At 40.1% G+C, this 22,677-nt stretch overlaps 1 protein-coding gene across 2 annotated transcripts in view; it reads right to left on the bottom strand.

The window, feature by feature from the left end:
* The window catches only part of LOC307032238 (PC-esterase domain-containing protein 1A-like), a 45,665-nt gene extending 24,015 nt beyond the window's left edge, over positions 1–21,650 (bottom strand). For both annotated transcript variants that reach the window (XM_079670085.1, XM_079670086.1), the window contains exons 1-4: positions 21,551–21,650; positions 20,321–20,419; positions 20,048–20,127; positions 16,539–16,771 (exon numbers count right to left, since the gene is read on the bottom strand). In XM_079670085.1, the coding sequence (XP_079526211.1) occupies positions 16,539–16,771; positions 20,048–20,127; positions 20,321–20,396 (389 nt within the window). In that variant the 5' untranslated portion in view covers positions 20,397–20,419; positions 21,551–21,650. The remainder of the gene's footprint in view (positions 1–16,538; positions 16,772–20,047; positions 20,128–20,320; positions 20,420–21,550) is intronic.
* Between the last annotated feature and the right edge of the window lie 1,027 nt (positions 21,651–22,677).

The raw sequence follows: 22,677 nt of genomic DNA, 5'->3' as shown, positions 1-22,677 counted from the left end.
AAAATAAATATAAAATCACCCGGCCCTGGCGAGAAGCATCCGTACCCAAGTAGACAGAAGGAATGAAATATTTGCGGTCTACAATGACAGAGAAGAGACTGTCAAGTTTGGCTGTACTCAGCATTGAATCAAAACGCACTAAAGCTATAGATCTGATGAGCATAAAAAACTGTTAAGATGATGACCTTACATGTTCAAATATATTTTTCTATATTTTTCAATTTCTTTTGTCTCTGTTTTAAGTCCTGAGAAAGTCAAATAAGACGGTGTGTAAAACTACACTGTGTCTCTCCCACTTCTCAAACCAAAGTAACTTCCCCCCCCCCCCCCTGCATGGATTGCCATCATCAGACCGCCCTCATCTCGCCCTGGCAGCACACCCCTAAAGCAGTAAACCTAGGGGAAATACTGAAAACTATTGTCCGTTAGAATAAATGTTCAGTGACCTTCAGTATATTTAATTTCACACACCGGCATCAACATGAGAAATTGTGTAAAAGGGGTCTGAATATATTGTAGCTCTACATTTCCTCATTTTAGGCAATAAAAGAAATCTTGTGGAGCTGTCACATGCTGCTGGAGCAATCCCATTGCACACTGTATATATTTAATTAAACACTCATCTCCCTTCCACTGCGTCTGAGCCAAACAAGGCTCAACTTTAATGAAATCCACAGGAAACAAATACAAGGACCAGGATATGCAGTGACAGACCGGCGTCTTTCAAAGCAGACACTGCACAGGAGATTGTTTAGTCTGCAGAAATTAGTATTGAAGGCTGAAGTAGTAAGACAACTTTAAAATGTTTGTCTGGAGCAAAAAATGCAATGTTATACTGCTTCGCCTAGTTGTAGTACAAACCTGGGAGCAGAGAATTGTAATCTTTTTGCAAAGAATGACTTAGCAGTTCAATTCAATAAACAGCAGCTAATGTAAATCCTAAAAACTACACTGCAAAGCAGCAAAGACCACTTGGACCAGATCACCCAAGGTTTTTTCAAAATAGAGAATGCAGAGGAGGCTTCCTCGTCAAATTGTTTGCTCTCGACAATACTATCCGGTAACTTCATAAACACTATTTACTAACAAGCGTTGCATTTGGAGGATTTTATGTCATTAATATCAATATCGTTTATTTTGCATCCAAATATGTCTAATTTCTTATTAACTACATTAATTATACATATCATCAGTGTAATGTTTTCAGATTTGAAGATATGGCTGTTAGAATAAGTAAATATTTTGTGAGTGAGAGAATCATGAGGGCAGGTGAAAAGGGCAGACATCGGCTTTAAACCATTTCTTACTAATCTATTTGTACCAAGCGGAAAACTCTTCAGACAAGCCAATAAGGCCAATAAGGAAGTGCCTCAAACTGCAGTTCATCTAGTGGCCGGTAGGAGAAGTCTGCAGAAGGGAGCAATTTCCATAGACCCCCCATGTTAAAATGACCAACTTTACAGCAGAAATAAACATGTTTACATCGTGGTACAAAAAAACATATTCTCTGTAGTTAGATTTCCCCTTCATGACTACTGTGTGGGGGGTGAATTGTTTTATAACGCAACCCTTTTAGTTATATTAGGTCTTAAAGTTTTTGCATAAATTAGGGCGTGGTCACCTTGAGTGACAGGTCTCTGCAGTGAGTGCTGCTTCTAGCTTTCTGTCTCTCTGCCAGTAGCTCCGTTAGCTCAGTAAGCTCCAGGATGCTACAGGGGCTCAACTGCTCGGCTGATCCCGGGAACACAACTTGAACCCGGACGCGTTTGTTGTGATGGTGCCTGGTGGAGTATTCTTAATTTAAATATCGGACTTATCTTGTGGCTCTGTGGTTAAAACAGACCGTCCCTGAATGCAGTTTCTTCGATAACTGAAATTCAAGCACTGGTCTTTTTATTCAGCTAACGAGCGAGAGGAAGCTACATCTGTGCTAACTATGCTATCCGTAGCATACAAGTTAAAACATAATAGAGAAGTGTAAAACATTGAGAGGATTATACTGTAGAACAAACAGCTTCTGTGTGAGGTTGGTAAAATAAGGTCATCCTCATACATTACTTAGTTTGCTAGTTAGATAACTGTATGCATTGTTATTGTATTTAAAATGTGCAATGCTCGACGATGCAGACAGCTAACGTCACAGTAGTGTGGAAATGACATCTGCATGTAAAAAAAGTCTGTGACCAACACATTGTTACTTTACTATCTGTTTGTTTAAAGTTTCCAGGTGATGCACCAGAGGATGCTGACCACGAGAGACAGACCTATTCCTAATATCAGTGAACTTCAGCATGGACTCAAAAAGGTACAAAGACTCCTTTCATACTGTACAAAGAATCGAGAAACGTTCTGGTTTAAATAGATGAAGTAACAATTATAATACACTGACATACATTCCATTAAACATGACTAAATACTGACATCAGGGAAGTTGAGTGTTCCTTCCTTGCAAAAACTTACATTTAGATTTTAACAAGCAGAGTTGGTTACAAAGTAACTACAAAGTAACTACAAAGTAACGCGTTACTGTAATAATATTACTTTTGTAACGGAGTAGTGTAACGCACTACTTTTATAATTCAGTAATCACACTACAGTTACTAACATTGCCCTGACACGCGTTACTAAAATCAGTCACAATCACACTGACAGACAAGAGGGGTTTCCGCCGCAGGTTTATATGTACGTAATCTGCGCGACTTGCGCGTCCACATCTCCACGTGCAGTGCTGCATAAACATGGCTGAGTCAGCGATAACTTTTGAAGGGCCCACCCAGCTTACTCATACTTTATTCACTCATTGGCCCACCCTGAGAAAGCTTCTGTGTCACGCCTAGACTACTGCAACTCCCTTCTGGCTGGTCTACCTGCATGTGCCATCGGACCTCTGCAGCTCATCCAGAATGCAGTTGCTCGTCTGGTCTTCAACCTTCCAAAATTCTCCCACACCACCGCTCCCTTCACTGGCTTCCAGTAACTGCTAGAATCCACTTCAAGACACTGGTACTTGCGTACCATGCTGCGAATGGATCTGGCCCTTCCTACATCCAGGACATGGTTAAACTGTACACCCCAGCGCGTGCACTCCGCTCTGCATCAGCCAAACAGCTCGCTGCACCTGCACTGCGAGGGGGACCCAAGTTCCCATCAGCAAAAACACGTGGGTTTGCTATCCTGGCTCCAAAATGGTGGAATGAGCTCCCCATTGAAATCAGGACAGCAGATAGCTTGCACATCTTCCGGCGCAGACTGAAAACTCATCTCTTTCGACTCAACTTCGAGCGATAGAATTACTAACAAAGCACTTATATACTAATAAAGGACTGGCTTATCTAAAGCCAGTTGAGTAGCACTTGAAATGTTTGGCTCTATGAAACCGGATGTACTTATATGATTCTGTTTTCTTCAAGGTTGTATCTTCCTGGTCGAATGTACTTATTGTAAGTCGCTTTGGATAAAAGCGTCAGCTAAACGCAATGTAAAAAATATATTTTTTTAATTATTTTATTATTATTATAAAAAAATGTATTCACCCATTGAGAATATCCAAGAATTCAAAGTGAAATTGAAGTGAACAAATATCGAGTTTAATTAATGTTGTATGTGATTTATCCTCGGAACCGAACTCATTTACGGTAAAAACTGATTGTTGGTTCCGGCGCGCGCCATAATAACGTGAGAGAGGCAGAGCGCTGCCTGCAAAATAAATGATGGCTCAAAGTTCACTAATGAACTTTGGTTTTCAAAAAAAAAGCCAGACTCCAAGAAGAGCCCCCACTGCCCTCATCTGGCAGCGATCTATACGATCATTTTCTGATAACTATGAAATAGCCCCCTCTCCTGCTGCTGGGCTGTCAGAAGAAGAAAAAATGTTAAAGGAAACTCTGCCGCACGGTTCCCTCTTCCCTTGGAAGAGGCGGAGAGGTGTGTGTTTTTCATCTGCTGGTGGACAGTCCGGAGAGATATACACAGGGTTGGGTTGTAACGGAATACATGTAACGGGGTTACGTAATCAGAATACAAAGATCAAGTGTATTCAGCTGGCATTACATTTGAAAAACGGGTAATCTGACTTTACTTTCGTAAACCTGAAGTGAATACATTTTGGAATACTTATTGGAATTATTGGTGGAAAAGTTTCCTCACAAATGTAATATTCATTACCGGCAGAACTGTGTGCACACTGCACAGCGCTGCAGCATGTCTGTGAGCAAGAGAGATGCAGCGTGTCTGTGAGGCCCTGCCCCCGCCCGCACGCAGATGAGAGAAAGAGAGATCTCTTTCAAAATATATTGAAAGTTAGAAACGGAGATGGTTGGATAAAATGTGCAAGTTAACGTTTATTTAGCATTTCTTCATTGTCGAAATGATGACATTTATAACGGGATAAAATCAAAGTGAATGGCCTGCTGCTGCTGAGTGACTAGAAAAGGTTTTACAAGTTATTACATCGTTTCTGATAATAATAATTATTATTATTATTATTATTATTATAATAAATAATGATAATTCATTCTATTTAAGGGCGCCTTTCAAAGCACCCAAGGACACCTTACAATCCATAACATATTCCAAGGAAAGGTTTTAAGACATTACAAAGAATGCAGTCCGGGTGATGTTTTTTATGTGGGGTGCAGATGAGAGGGAGCTGTCCAGAATGACACCAAGATGTTGTGTTTGTGCTCTTGATAGGCAATTAAAACAGTAAAATACGTGTCTCCTGTGCACCAAAACATACCCATCTGTTATGGCAAAATAAAGTATTCCAAAAGTAATTTAAAAGTAATCTGCCACCAGTACCGGCGGGGATTGTTGTTAGCTTCTGATGCGCAGAAGAAAAATCTGGCCCACCCTATTTTTTTTACAGGCCCACCCTAAAGTACATTTTTGCCTACGCTACTGGGTGGAGGTATGCCCATTATTTTTGAGTTTGTCCGAAGAATAGACAGGAATGTGACGGTGAGGTGCAAACTGTGTCCAGGCCAGAAGCTGTTATCCACTGCTGTAAACGCCACGTCAAACCTCAACAAACACCTGCAAAGAACACATGCTAAGGTGAAGCTAACGCACACGCTATTTGTTGTTTGTTTATATCACGTAATCTGTTCTTCTTCTCCTTCCATCGGTCGTTGCCTGTTTTGAATGACGAATACACACTACTACCGCCTGCTGGTAAGGAGAGTTATTGCCACTCACGCATGCGCAGTTCGTACGTGCTGGGCTGAAGTCTTCGCGGTGTGTTCCAGTCATAGGTTCCAGTGCGACACATGGCCAAGACGCAGGAGAACACGCCGACGCAACAGATATATACTGCGCAAAATACAGATAGCAGGAGACAAAGAACAACCATGGTCAGGTAGGAAAACATTCAGGAGCTATCTGGATCAGTCTTATGCGAGAAGACTAAAGAGAACATTTGAAACTTTAGCAGTCTACATCTTCTGCCTGTAGGGAGGGGCGGGCCGGCCCTGCAAGTAACGAGTAAAGTAACGAGTAAAGTAACGACTTTATGTAGAGCAGGGCTTCTCAAACTCCGGACCGAACTACAAATCAATCCGGACCGAACCCTGTGTCCCATTATTAAAAAAAAAAAGAAAAAAAGAATTTCTGAATCTGATGAAAATTAAAGTGGACCTATTATGCTATATTGGAAAAATATATTGTAGGGCTATACCTATACAAAACATGTCTAAAGTTGTGTGCTGTGATCTACCAAACAGATCACCCATTGTAGCCATGCCTCATACTGCTCATCATACCCCTCTTTTGCAGCCCTGTTAGAGAAACGCGGATTTTGGGTCCTTAGCTTGAAGAAAATAAAAAAAGGAGGCGGAGCTAATGCCTGATCAGAATTCTACCAGAGATAAAGTTAAATTCTGCTGTGATAAAACGCCATCCTGTTCTAAACCACATGAAACATTATTTCTGAAACAGTATCTCAAATGCTTTTTCTCTTGCGGGTTTATCACAAGGTGAGTTCCTTTTTTTATTTCCTGCTTTTTAAAAACACATGTGCTCTTCAGTACAGGTTAGCTTTGAGTGTTAGCGAGGCTTGCTAATGTAAACAAAGATGAGATTACGACCAGAACACGTCAGGCATTGTTTCTGATAGCAACTCTCTGTGGGTCCGCTGCCAATTTGACGTCAGATCGGCTGCCAATTTGACGTCAGATCGGCAGCAAATCTGTATCCGCTCGTTGTACCCCTGTTTTTAAAGGATTTGGGTATAGAGGAAAAGAGAGGGTTTTATTTTCTGACGTTGCGTGAGTTCCCTGACGCACCGGGGACACATATTTATGTATAAAAGACATCACTGACGCGTTGTGAGAATGAACGTGCATATATATTTACTTGTGTGCGCGAGCGTGACACGCATTGCAGACCGCAAGTTTACCTTGACTTTCTAATGCTTCTAATGCCATTTTTGCTGGGACTTTACTGGCATTGATCCGGACCGTTGACCTTGTATAAGATTCACAAGTGGACCTTCAACAAAATAGTTTGAGTACCCCTGATGTAGAGAGTAACTAAGTAGTGTAATATATTACTTTTCTTTTTTTTAAAGTAATATATTAAAAAAATTTAGTAACGACCCCATCTCTGTTAACAAGCAAAATGATTTTTTTGTCAGCTTTCACATATTAATGCATTTATGGCAATTATTATTTTACTACCATTTGTACATATCGTCTGTAAAAACGTGGTAAAAGTGGTTCTTGCAGTGAGACAACCGAACAGCATGATTCTACATTTACACTAAGTTCTGATAACAGTTGAATATTATTTTAATAACATATATTTGAATGTTGATTAACTAGACCCCCCAGAAAAACGCGATCCTGCGATCGCAGAATTTACCGCATAATCAGCAAAATGGCGCAGATTTTTAAAAGGCCGCATATTTATCAAAAGACCGCATAATCCCCGCATTTTTCCACACAAAGTTGAGAAAAAAAAAAGTTAACTCGTGAAGTAGTGATGATGATGATGACGTGACGTCATCAGCTTGCGCATTACAGAAGGTAAACAACACCGTAGAGTGAACGTGTGGAACTCACACGAGAGAAAAAACACCAAGATGAAAAAATCTGATCCGTCTCATTTACCGACGAACATTTCTGCTAAAGACCGGGCAAAGCAGTACCCCGATGTCTTTCACAAAAGTGGGGGGAAACTATTCTGCACCCCGTGCAACTGTGTGTTGGAGCATAAGTCTTAGAGAAAATCGACGGTGACGACCCACTTTGATTCATTCAAACATGCTTTCTGCTGCTGCGGACAAGAAAGCCAAACAACTCACGTTCACCGAGGCATCAACCTCCAAAACCCTTTCGAGGGCTACAAGAAACGAAGTGAGTAGCCTACAAGATTGAAGCTGGTCAGATAACGAACGAGTAAATGAAAACAGAATGGGGCGGAGGTGTGTGTGTGTGTGTGTGTGTGTGTGTGTGTGTGTGTGTGATTAAAATAACCCAATTGCTTTGACAATAAATAAACATTGAATGTGTTTAATTGAATAGGAAAGGGGTTTAACATTAGTGGCAGGTTTTGTGTGAGAGAGATTAAATAAGACAGCCCAATATTTAAAAAAAAAATCTATTAATTTTCTCAACTTTCCGCATATTTCGCCATTTCACCGCATAAAATCACATAAAAACCCCGCATGTTTAATCGCATAATCAAGGATTTTAGCCCGCATAATCAAGGATTTTTGCCCGCATAAAGGATTTTTGCCCGCGTTTTTCTGGAGGGTCTAATTAACTGCAGACTGTTCATTCATAATCTGATTAGCTTTGTAGAACAAAGTGATGAATAAAAAAAAAACACATTCAAATAATTTTGTATTTATTTCTACAGCTCTCTAACGCACCTCTTCATAAATAACAGACTTGCTCTGCAATAATGTAATATGTTTGTCATTTCTGATAGGAAAGGACATACCTGAAGGACACAACTGCCTCACCGTTTTCTCTGAGGGGCAAGAGGAAAATGAAAAGCTGATGAGATTAAAGACCAATACAAGACATTCACTAGGAAACTACACTTTTATTGTGAACAGAAAGGTCTGCCCACTGAATAGTGTGTAGTCAAACAGGACCATCATTTGTTTGTGACAGCTGTGCCCAGTATGGGCTCACAGATGCAGTTAGGTGGTTTCTTCATCAGGCCTGGTCCTCCTCCCAGAGAAAGGCTCCACCTCATTCCTTTTCAGCCAAACGCACAGACAGAACATCCGTCACACTGAGGTTTCTCCCAAAGCCTTTGCGGCTCTGGACTCCACGCTGTCTCAATTGATCCACACTGTGAATATGAGAGGGGAACATGTGTGTAATAAATGCTTTAGAGTCTAAAGCATTTATTACTCAAAAAGTACAAGATAAAAGTATTTGATTGTACTTGTGGTGGTAGTCCTAGTAGCACTCTATCCAGCAGTACCTCTTTCACTGAGAACTTATGGCAAAAAATGATTTTATCTCTCATCAAAGATGGCAGAAAACATGCATTATTGTACTCTGCATGGGAGTTTGACAGGGTATTACTCAAAAAGTACACGATAAAAGTACTTGACTGTACTTGTGGTGGTAGTCCAAGTAGTACTGAGTCCAACAGTACATCTTTCACTGAGAACTTCATAAGCTACTACTGTCAGCGCCGCTTCTCGGCGATTACCGTAAAGACGCTATTAATCGCGCACTCAAAAATGAAGCCCTGCTCATTTGACCATGCAAATGCGAGAGACGGCTGAGTTGACCGCAGTCAGCCATCTGAGTGCAAGCGTACAGTTTTTGCAGAAGCAGAGCAAATCTAAGTGCAAGCAGGCACTATTTGAGTGTGAGGACAGGGTTTGAGGGAAAGAAATACATATTCTGAACGTGAAATCAATAAAGTATGCTCTCAAATTTAAAGACCACGCTCTTGAATAAAGATACGGAATAACCCCCATATGTATTGTGCATCACACTGCAGCAGTCACGTCCGTGCGGCTGCAGTGAAAAAAAGATTTCTCTCGCTTTCCTTCTCATACTGCCTGCCACTTTCCCTTTAATCTTCCTGTGGTTATTGTTTCTCTGTTTTTCTCCCGGCCGTTTTAAAAACATTTTAGGCTAGTAAAAGTTGAAACATCGCTCTGTGCTGCTGCAGAATGTAGTAGTCTCGCAGAATGTAGTAGTCTCGCGGGAGCGAGTAGAGGACACGCGAGAGCGCGCAGCTGGCGGTCTGCTCCGGGGCTCAGTTTGCATTTCATCCAACTTTGCATTAACGAAACAATTTCACAACAGACGTGACAAACTCACAAACCAAATGATTAAAATGAGTGACTTACTTTTCCGCCGTCAAAACACTGCTTCTTGAAAGACTCTTCTTTGCAGATGAAAAGATTATTCGATTTGTCGCGATGTAGAGGATGTTTTGTTTGGAGATGCCGGTCCAATTTATTCATTTTCAAGCTTTCGTTACTGAGCACCTCTCCACATAAAACACACTGAGGCCGCTCCTCTCCATTTCTAACAGCTTTTGTGAAGCCAACGTTTAAAAACTCCTCTTTGTATTGTCTTTTTGCCATCATGTACGATCGGGATTAATGAACAGACAATAAACAATAAACAGACATTAAATCATTCAATATACAATGCTATATTGCATAATTTCATTTTCAAAATAAAAAATGAAATACAAAAATTATAAAAAAATTGTATCTGCAACGCAGCCATCAGCTCTGACTCTGTGTGTGTGTGTAGCAATGCATTTAACATGGCGACCCAATCAAAACGGGTCCGCGACCCATTTTGGGTCGCGACCCTGAGTTTGGGAAAGGCCGCTTTTGACAATAAGAAATATGAAGTTAACTGTAAGGAGTGGGTCAGTTTGTTTAAATAAACAATACTATTACTGTATTTCAATATCTCATTTCATTTAAAAGAGGAAGAGGCACCTAAAAGGAAGATTGTTATTTCAATACATGTAGTTGATTTTGTCTTTTTAATTGTTTAAAGTAAAGTAGATAGAACTGGTACTTAAGAGTTTTAAGACAGTCTGGTTTTGGAGGAGGCACACAGGTAAGAGCACTCACTAGCTACCATCACATGTTACTAAGCTTGACTTGAATTTATTAAAAGTATAATTAAGTAACAGCAAAAAATATATAACTAAAATCATGCACATATTTGAATCTTTGCTGGATCCACTGTTGAACTTACCACAAAATGTATATTTTAGAAATCTGAAGGCATTTTAAGATTTGTATGCAACTATTATCCCAAAAACTCAATACCTTAGATTATTATAGAAAGTTTTGCTGAATAGTTTCATGTTCACTTACCTTAAAGAGCAACTTGCAGGTTAGAGACACCAGTGAATAAATGTGTAGGAAAATGATGAATACACTAGATTTTCAAAAAAATATACAGAAATATACACTACAGTGACATCTGGCGTCGTTTTAGTAAGACATTTTCACTTCCGCATAAAAAAGCCTCAGCACGTGACCTCCCGTGTGTGACGTAACATGGGGGAGAGCAGCCGGTCTAACGTATGAATAAACATGGATCACAATGCTAGTTTTGACACAGAAGAGATTGAAAATATATATTCGAATGCATATGATTATAATTATGAACCTGCCATGCGTCCAAGAGACCAGGAGCAGCCAAGGATTAGAAAAAATAGCGGCCATCTGAGAGAAATGGAGCTTTGGTGTGTGGAGAACCAGTGGAGAACAGAGCAGCTGTCTTGGTGAGTGACCGGCGTTAGCTACAGTGAATGTTAGCTAACGTCAGTCACATCATAACATTGTAAAGTTAGCAATCATATATCAGGCTATAACTAAAGTACTATTGATAATATAGTAACGTTACTGGCAGGACTGTTGATACTGATCCATAACAGAAACTACTGCGCAAGTATCAGCCGTATCTCTCGCGTTACATAATGCAACTCCACACTACGGTGCTGTGTACCGGAGGGGAGACGCGAGATACGGCTGATACCCGCTGCTCTCTCTCTCTCCCCTCCGGTACACGGCACAGAGCGGAGCAAGGCAACAAAACTTAAAATAAGAAGCAGCATTTTACAGTGCGCAATGCATGGGGCCGCCTTGAGGGGGTTTCCCGACATATCGTTTCAGTAAATTAAAAGGGTGTTTCATGTTGTCGTTGCTGTGGGACTTCTTAATACCTTGGAAAATGCCGTTTAATACTTTTTAATAGCCTTACTTTTCGCTAAATTGATTGATCAACTTTTAATACTTTTTAAGACTCCGCGGACACCCTGAATAATAAAGACTGTGGGTAGTGCACAACAAAGAGAAGAACATTAGGAGAGCATTGACTCATTTAATCTCAACATAGAGCCAGCGGTTTTCACCTGCTCTGGCTGAACCATGGGCTGAACAGGTGTACCTGGCACAGACATTACATTACATGTCATGTTAGACGCTTTTATCCAAAGCGACTTACATTCATTATATACTGTGGACAATCCCCACAGGAGCAATTTGGGGTGAAGTGTCTTGCCCAGGGACACAACGACATGCTGACTGCAGATGGACTCAAACTTGCTACCCCCTGATTCGAAGTCCAGCACTCTATCCACTTAGCCACAGCCCCCCAGACATCATGAAGAGTCTGACATGTTACCCACGCCAAAGCATTGTGCCCCCACAATGCACCTTGCTGTTTGCTTTGTGCGAGTCAGTTCTATACAAAATACAGCCGAAATACATTAAAGGTAGGGTAGGTAAGAATGGAGAAACCAGCTCGAGTAAGCTAGAATTTGAAAGTACACAACCGAAACAAATCTGCCCCGTCCTTCAGACTTCCTTACAGAGCCCCTCCTCCAACAAACACGAATGCGCACATGACCAATGAGGGCACGAGATAAGTTTGTGCACGAGATGGAAGGCTGACGGGCAGGTAGGCCATCCAGTTATTTTAGCCTTGCCGAGGCAGATAATTGCAGAGTTGTAGTCAAGTCTAGTAATTTAACTATATGTCTAACTATATTTAAATTGAATAACCTTGTAGAGAAGTGATTATATTTGTATGCCAATATTTTCCTATGGTAAAGCTTTCTTTTTGCACTTTTATTTTGACAGTAATAAGATCGGGATTCTTATTTTGAAGGAACTTTTACCGGAAGTCAATGGACAACGGAGCAGTGTAAACACACATGTATAATGACGGATAGATGACGAATACATTAACATATACTAAATAGTTGCATTGGGTTTTTATCACCGGGCTGATAAGGGCACAAGCTCTTACGTTGGTAATGATTGTATAAAAGCAAGGGTGTGCAATAAACAGATACCATCAGTTGGAGAGTCTGACCATCATTCAGCCGGGTACGCTACAATTATTATAGTGAATGTTTAAATGATATCAATAAAGATTAAGCCCCAGAAAGCACATGGCTACTTAGCATGTAAAATGACGTCATTTTGCATGTTAAGTAGCCATGCGCTTTCGTGTTATCAGCTGAATCTTTATTTATTGATTAGATCACGTTACTCTGATGATAGTGTTCAAGACAGCCTATATGTCTGAACTCGATCCTTAGAGTAATGTGGTACGGAGCCTTCTCTTCAATATTGTTTCCACATAACGAGCATTTTGCGCTGCTCTTTTCCAATGTGGAAGCAGAATGTGTGAAAGCATACAGCACGATGCGGGGTGTGTCTCTAGACATCTCTAGACTGGGATAGCGGGGCCCAGTTCGTGAACTCGCCTCACAGGTGCACACGCCAGGACAGAGTAAATCTGACTCGAGACAAAACTTGCTCGAGTCCAAGTCGGAGCGTTAATGTCGAGTCAGAGTCATCGTGGGCTAAAAATTCATGAGTCGAGTCAGAGTAATCGTGCGCGAGAATTCACGAGTTCGAGTTGAGTCCTCGTCAATCAGTGCGCGAGTCGAGAGTCACGAAAATCGGCACTCGAGTACTCCATCTCTGGATAATTGGACTTGCCACGGCTTCCACAGATGAAATATTTGTATATATTTATTGTTAAAGTATTTCATGTATTCATTGCTATTGGGATGTTAAGAGCATTCCATGGAATATAACAAAAAGTGTTTCTGAAGTGAATTACCTACCCTACCTTTAAAGTGTCTTGATATGACAGCCACCCATAAAGGAACAGAACAAAAAGGAGAAACTTATAAGAGAATGTTACAAAAAGCGACAATAATGTAATATAAATGAGTGTCCCCAGATCTAATCCGACCCACGGCCCTTTGCTGCATGTCAGCCCCTCTTTAACTCTTTCTGTCTCTTTGGCAGTTCTACAAAAAAAGGTAAAAGGCCAAGAAATATCTTTATTATTATAATAATTACTTTGTTGTGTCTTTAGGGAGAACACTAAAGCGTGGCACAGCTGCATATGTAGCAAAGGACTCTTGAAAGCTGCTTCAAAAATAATATATGAATGCCTTAAGCGAAAGTGGCCCCACCAGCTATGAGCCAATTATTTTCTTATGCAAAGGATTGGGCAGTTCCTCTTTGAGTGGTTTCATTTTAAATTCTTCAACCTTTAACAAAAAAATTGTAAATTCACCACCTCCAAATAATTAACCAGATGTCCCGCTTTCCACGGGACTGCACAGCATTTTCACGACTTTTGGTGCGTCCCTCAAATTGAGACGATGTCCCGCCTATTTCATTTTTATTGGCTAAAACGCTTTTCGAAAATCTGATTCATGACAAATCAGATGCGGAGAAAGGCGGCTCGGTTCGCTGACGGCTGTATTATTATATGCAAGAGCGTCCGTAGTGTCCCTCCCACCCCCTCCCCCGCTGACAGTTGTTCACCAGCGTCCATTGTGTCTCTCCAGCCGACCCCCCCCCCCGCCGTTCACACGTCAACATTGCATTTACATGTCCCACATCTCTCTCTTAAAATCCCCAGTGAGGGGATCAAGGGTCAATGAGAGCACTGACATCCGTCACCAGGAAACTTTGAGGTGAGATTACTGCTATTAAACAACATGGATATATTTATTCTGAATATAAATACTTTAAATGAATATACACTTTTATGGGAACTTTTTTTAATTTCCTGGATTTCTTTTTTAAAGTCATCAATTCATTTTTTCATGAATTAAAAGGACTACAAGTTTGGAGTCAAATGAGTAACGGACAGTTGTGATGTGCCTATTTATTTTATGTCATGATGATGATCATGATTATAATCATTATCATCACAAATCATGTAATTTATTATTTAATGCCTGCTCCCATTGCAGATCTCTTGTTTTATCAACGATATGGACTGCATTCCCTCCCTCCTGTGCTGTGTTGTGTTAATTGCAACTTGTAAAGATCATCTGGCAGTGTCTGTTATGCAAAAGAGGAACATTTTCTTTTCCCAGGTGGAGCAGGTAGAGCAACATCATTTCACAGTCCTTGGTTTTCCTGTTGAATAATATTCATGAGGCTTGGGCATTTTCTCTGTATATGGCAATGGTAGAGATGTGTACACCAAATTTGACCCTGTTGACCTAAAAACCTCTATCACTTGTAAAAAAATAAAAATAATAATAATTGTGTTACCATGAAATGACCTACAGTGATATTTTATTATTATTTCTTATCATCCTTGTGTGTATTCTCATCTGTGTTTCTCTCTTGTTCTGTTACTGCTGGATTTCCCTATTGGGATCAATAAAGGTCGATCTTCTCTTATGTTATAGAATTTGGCCACATTTCCCACCCAACATTCCTGAGTAAGCTGTCATGTTTGATGTCACTGTGCTCAAGATATTTTATAGTTAAGGCAGCATATTTAAGGTCACTGGAAGGTATTGGTTTCTATAAGATGCTGAACAACTTTAAAAACAACAAAAACAGTTTTATTGAAATATGTTCTTATCTTCTACGGGTGAAGGAGCTGATTCCCAGACAGCAGCAGTGTGTGTGCAGTGTGTTCTGAGGGCTGAGAGGAGGATGACAGAGTGAGGCAGCTGACCTCGTGCTTCACTGGGACCAGACTGAGAAGCCCTGATCTGAAGATACTGTATATCAGTTATATTTACTGCTCCACCACCACAGTCTATTGATTTTAAAGAACACATTTCTTTGTTCTCACTTTACTCTACTTCAGACCAAATCCCCAGAGGGGAGAATCTTCCGTGGCTTCTATCTCCAGAATCCTCTGAGCTGTATCTCACCCACAGCCCTGGACTCATAGCCCCTGTCCACAGTAAAGGAGTACTCAAGATTGTAATATGTGATGGAGAACACAGTCACTGTTCATGTATGTAACAAAATAAAAGTGTATTCTTATTCTTATTTTGTAGATTTCCCTGCAAAAGAGACTTAAGAGGCTGAAGTGGACCGAGAGTCCTTGTGCAAGAACGTTTGATAAAAAGGAAAATAAGAGGGTGAAATGTTCTGCCTCTTGTTGTGAAACAAAACGCTTTATTATGTTCAACTGTTATTGTAAAAGCTTATGTAATACTTATTTTCATTTTTAATCCGCATTGCAGTTTTATAACTGTCAATGATTTGTTCTACAATAATATAATTATAAACCAACAATTTATATTATACAATATGTTTCTAGCAAAAGGTGTTTGCTTTGCCAGAAAAATTCAAATAAACTTAACATGCCTACTTATCTAATAAAGTCACTTTCTGACCATGCAGAATGATGTTTAACACACAAATACAATCTTTCATGCACAATAGAGAATATTAAACAGGAGCAGTGTAAGATTTAGTGGCACCTAATCATATACAGAAAACATATGGCATCCTCGACAGAAATGTAAACATGTTAACAAGCCCTCTCTAGAGCCAGCCGTTTGTCAGTTCAGAACGACACTGCAAACATGGCGGTACAATATGGTAAAAACAGTGATTCTAAGTTTCACATGAAAACAAAATGGTAAATATCTAACTCCTTTCTGCCAATGGATCTCCTGAATTTTACACAATGGACCTCCAAAGAAGAGGAGTTTTGTCCACCATGCTATGCTGTGTTGCTATTAAACCCCTTCTTTCTGTCATGTTGTCACAATTGGATGGATTGCACCCATTGAGGTGGCTAAAATATTGTACTTATGGATAGGTGTGTGCTATAATGCTATTGTAATACAGTTAGATGTAAAACAATTATAATCTGAATAGAGTCTTTCATTTAAAACGCAAAATGTACACCTAATCACATTCATGAGATGAAATCACTGATAATGTTTTAAGAGCAGTCTTCGGTGCCCCTTTAAAGCTCATTGGTTCTGCTGGACGCTGAATCAGGTGATAACTAGCATAAGGTTGTATTACTGTTGGTACTGGCAAATACAAAATAGTCACATTTTTGCTGGTAATATCTATCTTCATTGAAAATAATATTTAACATGTTTTGGAAGTTTAAACTAACTAATAAGCTTACCTGCAATTATTTATTTCATGGTAATTTATTTGGCTTTAATAATAAGGTTGTCTTTTATGTGAACCCTCTATTAATTAAGACAGAGTCCATAAGCACCCCCTTACTAACTGAGCGAGAGTTGATCAGTGGAACACAGAGTAGGAGCTGCATTACCTGGTGATGTCCCACACACAGGAGCTGACGATCACTACATCAGGTTTGAGTCCTTCCCTCAGATCCTCCAGGATGCTCTCCATGTACGGGGAGTAGATCCGTGTCAGGAAGTAGAATCTCAGCAGGTGGTGGTCGGAGCAGTATTGCCGGACCTCTCTGTACCCAGTGCCGTTAGTCAGGGGACCCAGACGACCCCCCTCAACCAGGCGGTCCTGCTCGAAGGAAAACTCCCCCTGCAGCACAGAGAGGACACATTTAATGCCAGCACAAGAGAAATGTTCTTCCGTAACACAAGCACACGTCATATTTGATCAAAAGACATTCACTCATATTTAACCATGCAAAAAAAGGAATTCAAAATAGCTCATTTCTTTACTACAATGTATGCTTGTTTGTGTGTTTTGTCTGTATAGATTTTCTGTGCTATCTGAACTTTCTTCATTGAGATTTTTACGTGTGAGGAGTAATATCGATAACGAAATGTCTTTGTTTGAAAAGAGGAGGACACCTTCCTCTGCATTGAAATGTAGCTTTATAACCTATTGCATGTATTTTGTATCTTTATAATTGTGCAAAAAAACGGAACCTGGACCTTGATGTCATGTACAGTGAGCGCATCTGGGTCAAACTAAATATTCTGATTACTGATAACTCCCAACTTGAATATATTAAGGGACTTTCCCTGAGTTAATTGACACTTAAAAGGTCCCATGTCATGCTTTTCTGGTTATTACCCTTCCCCTTGTGTGTTATGAAGGTTTTTCTGCATGTAAACGGTCTGCAGAGTCACAAACCCTCAAAGTACACCCTGTAGCGAGTAAAACTCTAACACAGAGAAGACCTGTCTGTGCTGCCCCAGAACGCCTCGTCGGACATTTCTCTTTTCCATTGTTTACTTCCTGGGTACAGTGACGTAACGATACCCAGGTCCAAATGGACCAATCCATGGAGCTCCTCTCACACACTCACTCAGCCTTATCTTTTCTCAACCGCGGCTTCGTGGATCTCCACTCAGTTCGCCACACTGTGCCTGGCTGTGAGTGTGTATGTGTCTGCTCAGGCTGAGTTCCGCGGTGTCTCGCAGACCCCACGCAGCAACCAGGAAACGACACCAGTAATCCAGCTCACACTGTCCGCTCCTCGAGCCTCAAAGTGCGGAGCAGCGAGCCCCGCAACGTCCCGCCAACACAGCACCCAGACCCCACGCAGCATTCTCATCTGTTTGTCCTTACTGGTGTCATTTTCTGGTTGCTAACACCATTGTAACACATAATCACTGATGTTCCGCTGTAACGGTGGTGGACTCATCAGAACAGAGTGGGCGAGGTGACCAATCAGAGCACAATGGGCTCACAGGGAGGGGGGGGGGGGGGGGGGCAGGAGCTCCAACAAGGCGTGTAGGACGGAGAGTGAATACACATACTATACAGAGATGCTGTATGAGAAACCAATGTGAGTTTGGAACATTGAACAATGTAAACCTATTCTAGTGACCTCAACAATGGAACCATGATCAGTAGAAATGGCCATGACATGGGACCTTTAAATTGTCTATTTAGAAGGAAAAAAAAAATAGTATGAACAGATTTCATTTATATTGTTAACTTTTTACCTCATAATAATAGCGAATCTGAGTGGAGGCCTTATCCTTGATGTTCTTGTTTGTTCCGGCAGCCATTGTCTCTTTGCGTATACAGTGGGGGAAAAAAGTATTTAGTCAGCCACCAATTGTGCAAGTTCTCCCACTTAAAAAGATGAGAGAGGCCTGTAATTTTCCTCCTAGGTACACTTCAACTATGAGAGACAGAATGGGGGGAAAGAATCCAGGAAATCACATTGTAGAATTTTTAATGAATTAATTGGTAAATTCCTCTGTAAAATAAGTATTTGGTCACCTACAAACAAACAAGATTTCTGGCTCTCACAGACCTGTAACTTCTTCTTTAAGAGCCTCCTCTGTCCTCCATTTGTTAACTGTATTAATGGCACCTGTTTGAACTCGTTATCAGTATAAAAAGACACCTGTCCACAACCTCAAACAGTCACACTCCAAACTCCACTATGGCCAAGACCAAAGAGCTGTCAAAAGACACCAGAAACAAAATTGTAGACCTGCACCAGGCTGGGAAGACTGAATCTGCAATAGGTAAGCAGCTTGGTGTGAAGAAATCAACTGTGAGAGCAATTATTAGAAAATGGAAGACATACAAGACTACTGATAATCTCCCTCGATCTGGGACTACACGCAAGATCTCACCCTGTTGGGTCAAAATGATCACAAGAACGGTGAGCAAAAATCCCAGCACCACAAGGGGGGACCTAGTCAATGACCTGCAGAGAGCTGGGAACAAAGTAACAAAGGCTATCATCAGTAACACACTAAGCCGCCAGGGACTCAAATCCTGCAGTGCCAGACGTGTCCCCCTGCTTAAGCCAGTACATGTCCAGGCCTGTCTGAAGTTTGCTAGAGAGCATTTAGATGATCCAGAAGAGGATTGGGAGAATGTCATATGGTCAGATGAAACCAAAATAGAACTTTTTGGTAAAAACTCAACTAGACGTGTTTGGAGGAGAAAGAATGCTGAGTTGCATCCAAAGAACACCATACCTACTGTGAAACATGGGGGTGGAAACATCATGCTTTGGGGCTGTTTTTCTGCAAAGGGACCAGGACGACTGATCCGTGTAAATGAAAGAATGAATGGGGCCATGTATCGTGAGATTTTGAGTGACAGCCTCCTTCCATCAGCAAGGGCATTGAAGATGAAACGTGGCTGGTTCTTTCAGCATGACAATGATCCCAAACACACCGCCCGGGCAACGAAGGAGTGGCTTCGTAAGAAGCATTTCAGGGTCCTGGAGAAGCCTAGCCAGTCTCCAGATCTCAACCCCATAGAAAATCTTTGGAGGGAGTTGAAAGTCCGTGTTGCCCAGCGACAGCCCCAAAACATCACTGCTCTAGAGGAGATCTGCATGGAGGAATGGGCCAAAATACCAGCAACAGTGTGTGAAAACCTTGTGAAGACTTACAAAAAACGTTTGACCTCTGTCATTGCCAACAAAGGGTATATAACAAAGTATTGAGATGAACTTTTGTTATTGACCAAATACTTATTTTCCACCATCATTTGCAAATAAATTCTTTAAAAATCAGACAATGTGATTTTCTGGATTTTTTTTTCTCATTTTGTCTCTCATAGCTGAGGTATACCTAGGATGAAAATTACAGGCCTCTCATCTTTTGAAGTGGGAGAACTTGCACAATTGGTGGCTGACTAAATACTTTTTTGACCCACTGTATATGTCCATGTTGCACTGTTGGAGGAGCCTGTGACTTCAGTGTGTCATTGCTATATCTACACTGTAGCTACTGTGCACATGACAATGAAGCCTTGAATCTTGAAAAAAAAGATAATTTGTTTCTAATTGATGAAGACACAATGAGGAATGGATGTCAGACAAAAGACAGCAGGCTGTCAGTGTAGTTTCATGTGAGTGGAAAGATTTACTTTGGACTTGAGCTGAGGCAGAGTTAAGAACTTATCCCTCTGAAGCAGCAGAACCAGGTCTTTGTACATTGAGCGCTGCACTGAAATCAAAAGACACATGCAACAGGTTTTACTCACATACAGTAAAGTATCTGAAAAACCTTAAAGAACAAAAACTTGAAAAGGGACAGAGCAGTGAGGGATTTAAAAAGGGTGTAGAAGGTGTGAAGCAGTTTTCCTATAAGATTCAGTGTCTGTTAAAGACAAACAAATGACTGTGTTCATGTCTCTTACCTGAGCCTCCAAGAACCAACACAAACTTGTTGTGTAGCAGCTGCCTGGCTTGACTCTGCATTACAAATGTCTCCATGGCTTCAGTGTCTGTTCACAGGACTGGTGGTTGGGAAGGCATAACAGATGTATTACCATTTCATATTTGACTTTTTGCACCCTTTTTCCATCAGTAAGGTCTCTTCACACTGTTCTTAAATACTCCAATGTTTGGATACAACTCCATCCTAACCGAAGATGAAGTGTTTGTATACATGGGTCACTCCAGAATTGGAGGACATTTTGTGTCCCACCTATGACATTTCTAATGACTCAATATGGATTAGAACATGTCCTCAGAAAAATGTAAATAAAAGTTGTAAAAAAAGTGGTTTCTAAATAATCTTTAAAATATCCAAGGGCTCTCAAGCCCCCCCTCCCCCCCCCTAAAATGCATGTCAAATATTAAGAATATGGTTTTTATTTACTTTATTTGCTATTATTGTATTGAAATATGACTACTGTACTGGTGAAAGTTGTTTCTTAAATTATCATTTTTTCAGTCAATATCTTTAGAACAATGTAATGTTATCGATTATTTAGCATAATCTAAATGTTTTAAATGTGTTACTATATTTTCCCAGTATAAGAATTGTAATAAAACACTATACAATATGTACCATCAATACCCGAGCTGGCCAAGTCAATGTGTTACATAATGTGTATTCATCTCTTTTTCTCAGATACATAACACAAAACAAGTTTTTCTAAAGTGTTGATGTCTTAAATGTCCAATACAGTATAGGCCTATGGTAAATACCTTTAAGTTTAGACAGTATATGGTAAAGACCCGGATGTAGCTCTAGGTTACAGAGTTCTCTTTACATCCATGGGGTAGCTAGGTAAGCTAGCTAAAGGTTATTTAGGCCTACGTGAAAACACAAAACCTGGTTGAAAATGCTAATAGGGACACAAAAAAGGTTATCACGTCATCATGGCGTTGCATGCATAACACCTGTAAAACTTGACTTGTGATTAAAAAAGCATTTAAACGTTAAATATATGATTTCCATATTCCATCAAACCAAAAAATGTGTTAAGTAAATGAACACGCGATACTGTGTGGTGTGGTGACGACAACAGAAGCGACTGTTAATATAATAGCATAGAGTTTTAAATGTAGCTGTTATTAACCCACTGAAAATTTTGTTGAAGTAAAAAAAAATTAAATGTATAAAATACTTGTAATCTTACCGTTCGAGGGGTTTGGAGCTGCACTCTCAAGTGTCTGCAGCGCGTGTCAAAGAGAAGCAGCCTACACACACCTGATCCAATCAGATCCAATCAGATCGGCCCCCTTCCGCCTGAACCAATATTTTTTTCAGTGGTGGAATATATAACTGTAATGTAAAAGTAAAAGTACTGTACTTAAGTAAAATATCTAGGTATTTGTACTTTACGTGAGTATTTCCATATTATACTACTTTTTTACTCCACTACATTTTGTAGTCAAATCATTTTGTAGTCAACCACTACATTTATTTTACAGATTTAGTTACTTGCTACTTTTGCTTTAGATATTTAATACAACATATATATAAATTATTGCATTATTATATTATTATAGGTTAAGCTACACAGTAGTATTTAAAGTAATTCAAATTAACCCCATTTACCAAGTGAAATAATGAGCACATTAATGCATCAATAATTATGATACAATCATTTCAAATATTTGGTGCTTAAATGGACCAGTCTGCATAACACGTACTTTTACTGTTGGTACTCAAAGTTTTTTTGATGCTAATACTTTTGTACTTTTATTTAAATACCATTTGGAAATCATCAGTAAATAATCTGAGTAGTTCTTCCACCTTTAGTTTTTGCAGCCCATAATTAACTGGATGAAGACTGAATGCTTCTTTATTATCCCCCCAGCCGTGGTGTCTCACGGAGAGATACCGCAGGTCCTTCCTTCCTGCAGCGGTCATACTATATAACCACCACGGCCCCTGGTAGACCCCCACACACACAACAACAGTATGTGATTATGCCATAACACCCCTTGTTGTGAAATACCAATTATGTGCAATATATATATTTTAAAAATATATATATACCGTTAATAGCTCTGCAATATATGGCTGCTATATCTTCGAAACTGTTACAAGATGCGTATTTTCTAAATGGTGTAATATTTTTCATTTTTGTAATCTTTAATATTTTTGTATGCAGGCTTCCTAGAGTTAATATTAGGCTGTCTTTGGCTCTTTTCTTGCTGCAACAAATGCACATTTCCCCTCTGTGGGACGAATAAAGGTTTTCTGATTCTGATAGTAATTATTTAGACTGGTTTGTGCATAGCTTTTATTTTGCCTTCA

This window comes from Notothenia rossii (assembly GCF_949606895.1).
Source record: "Notothenia rossii genome assembly, chromosome: 3".
Taxonomy (NCBI): domain Eukaryota; kingdom Metazoa; phylum Chordata; class Actinopteri; order Perciformes; family Nototheniidae; genus Notothenia; species Notothenia rossii.
This window is presented reverse-complemented; position numbering and strand designations above follow the sequence as displayed.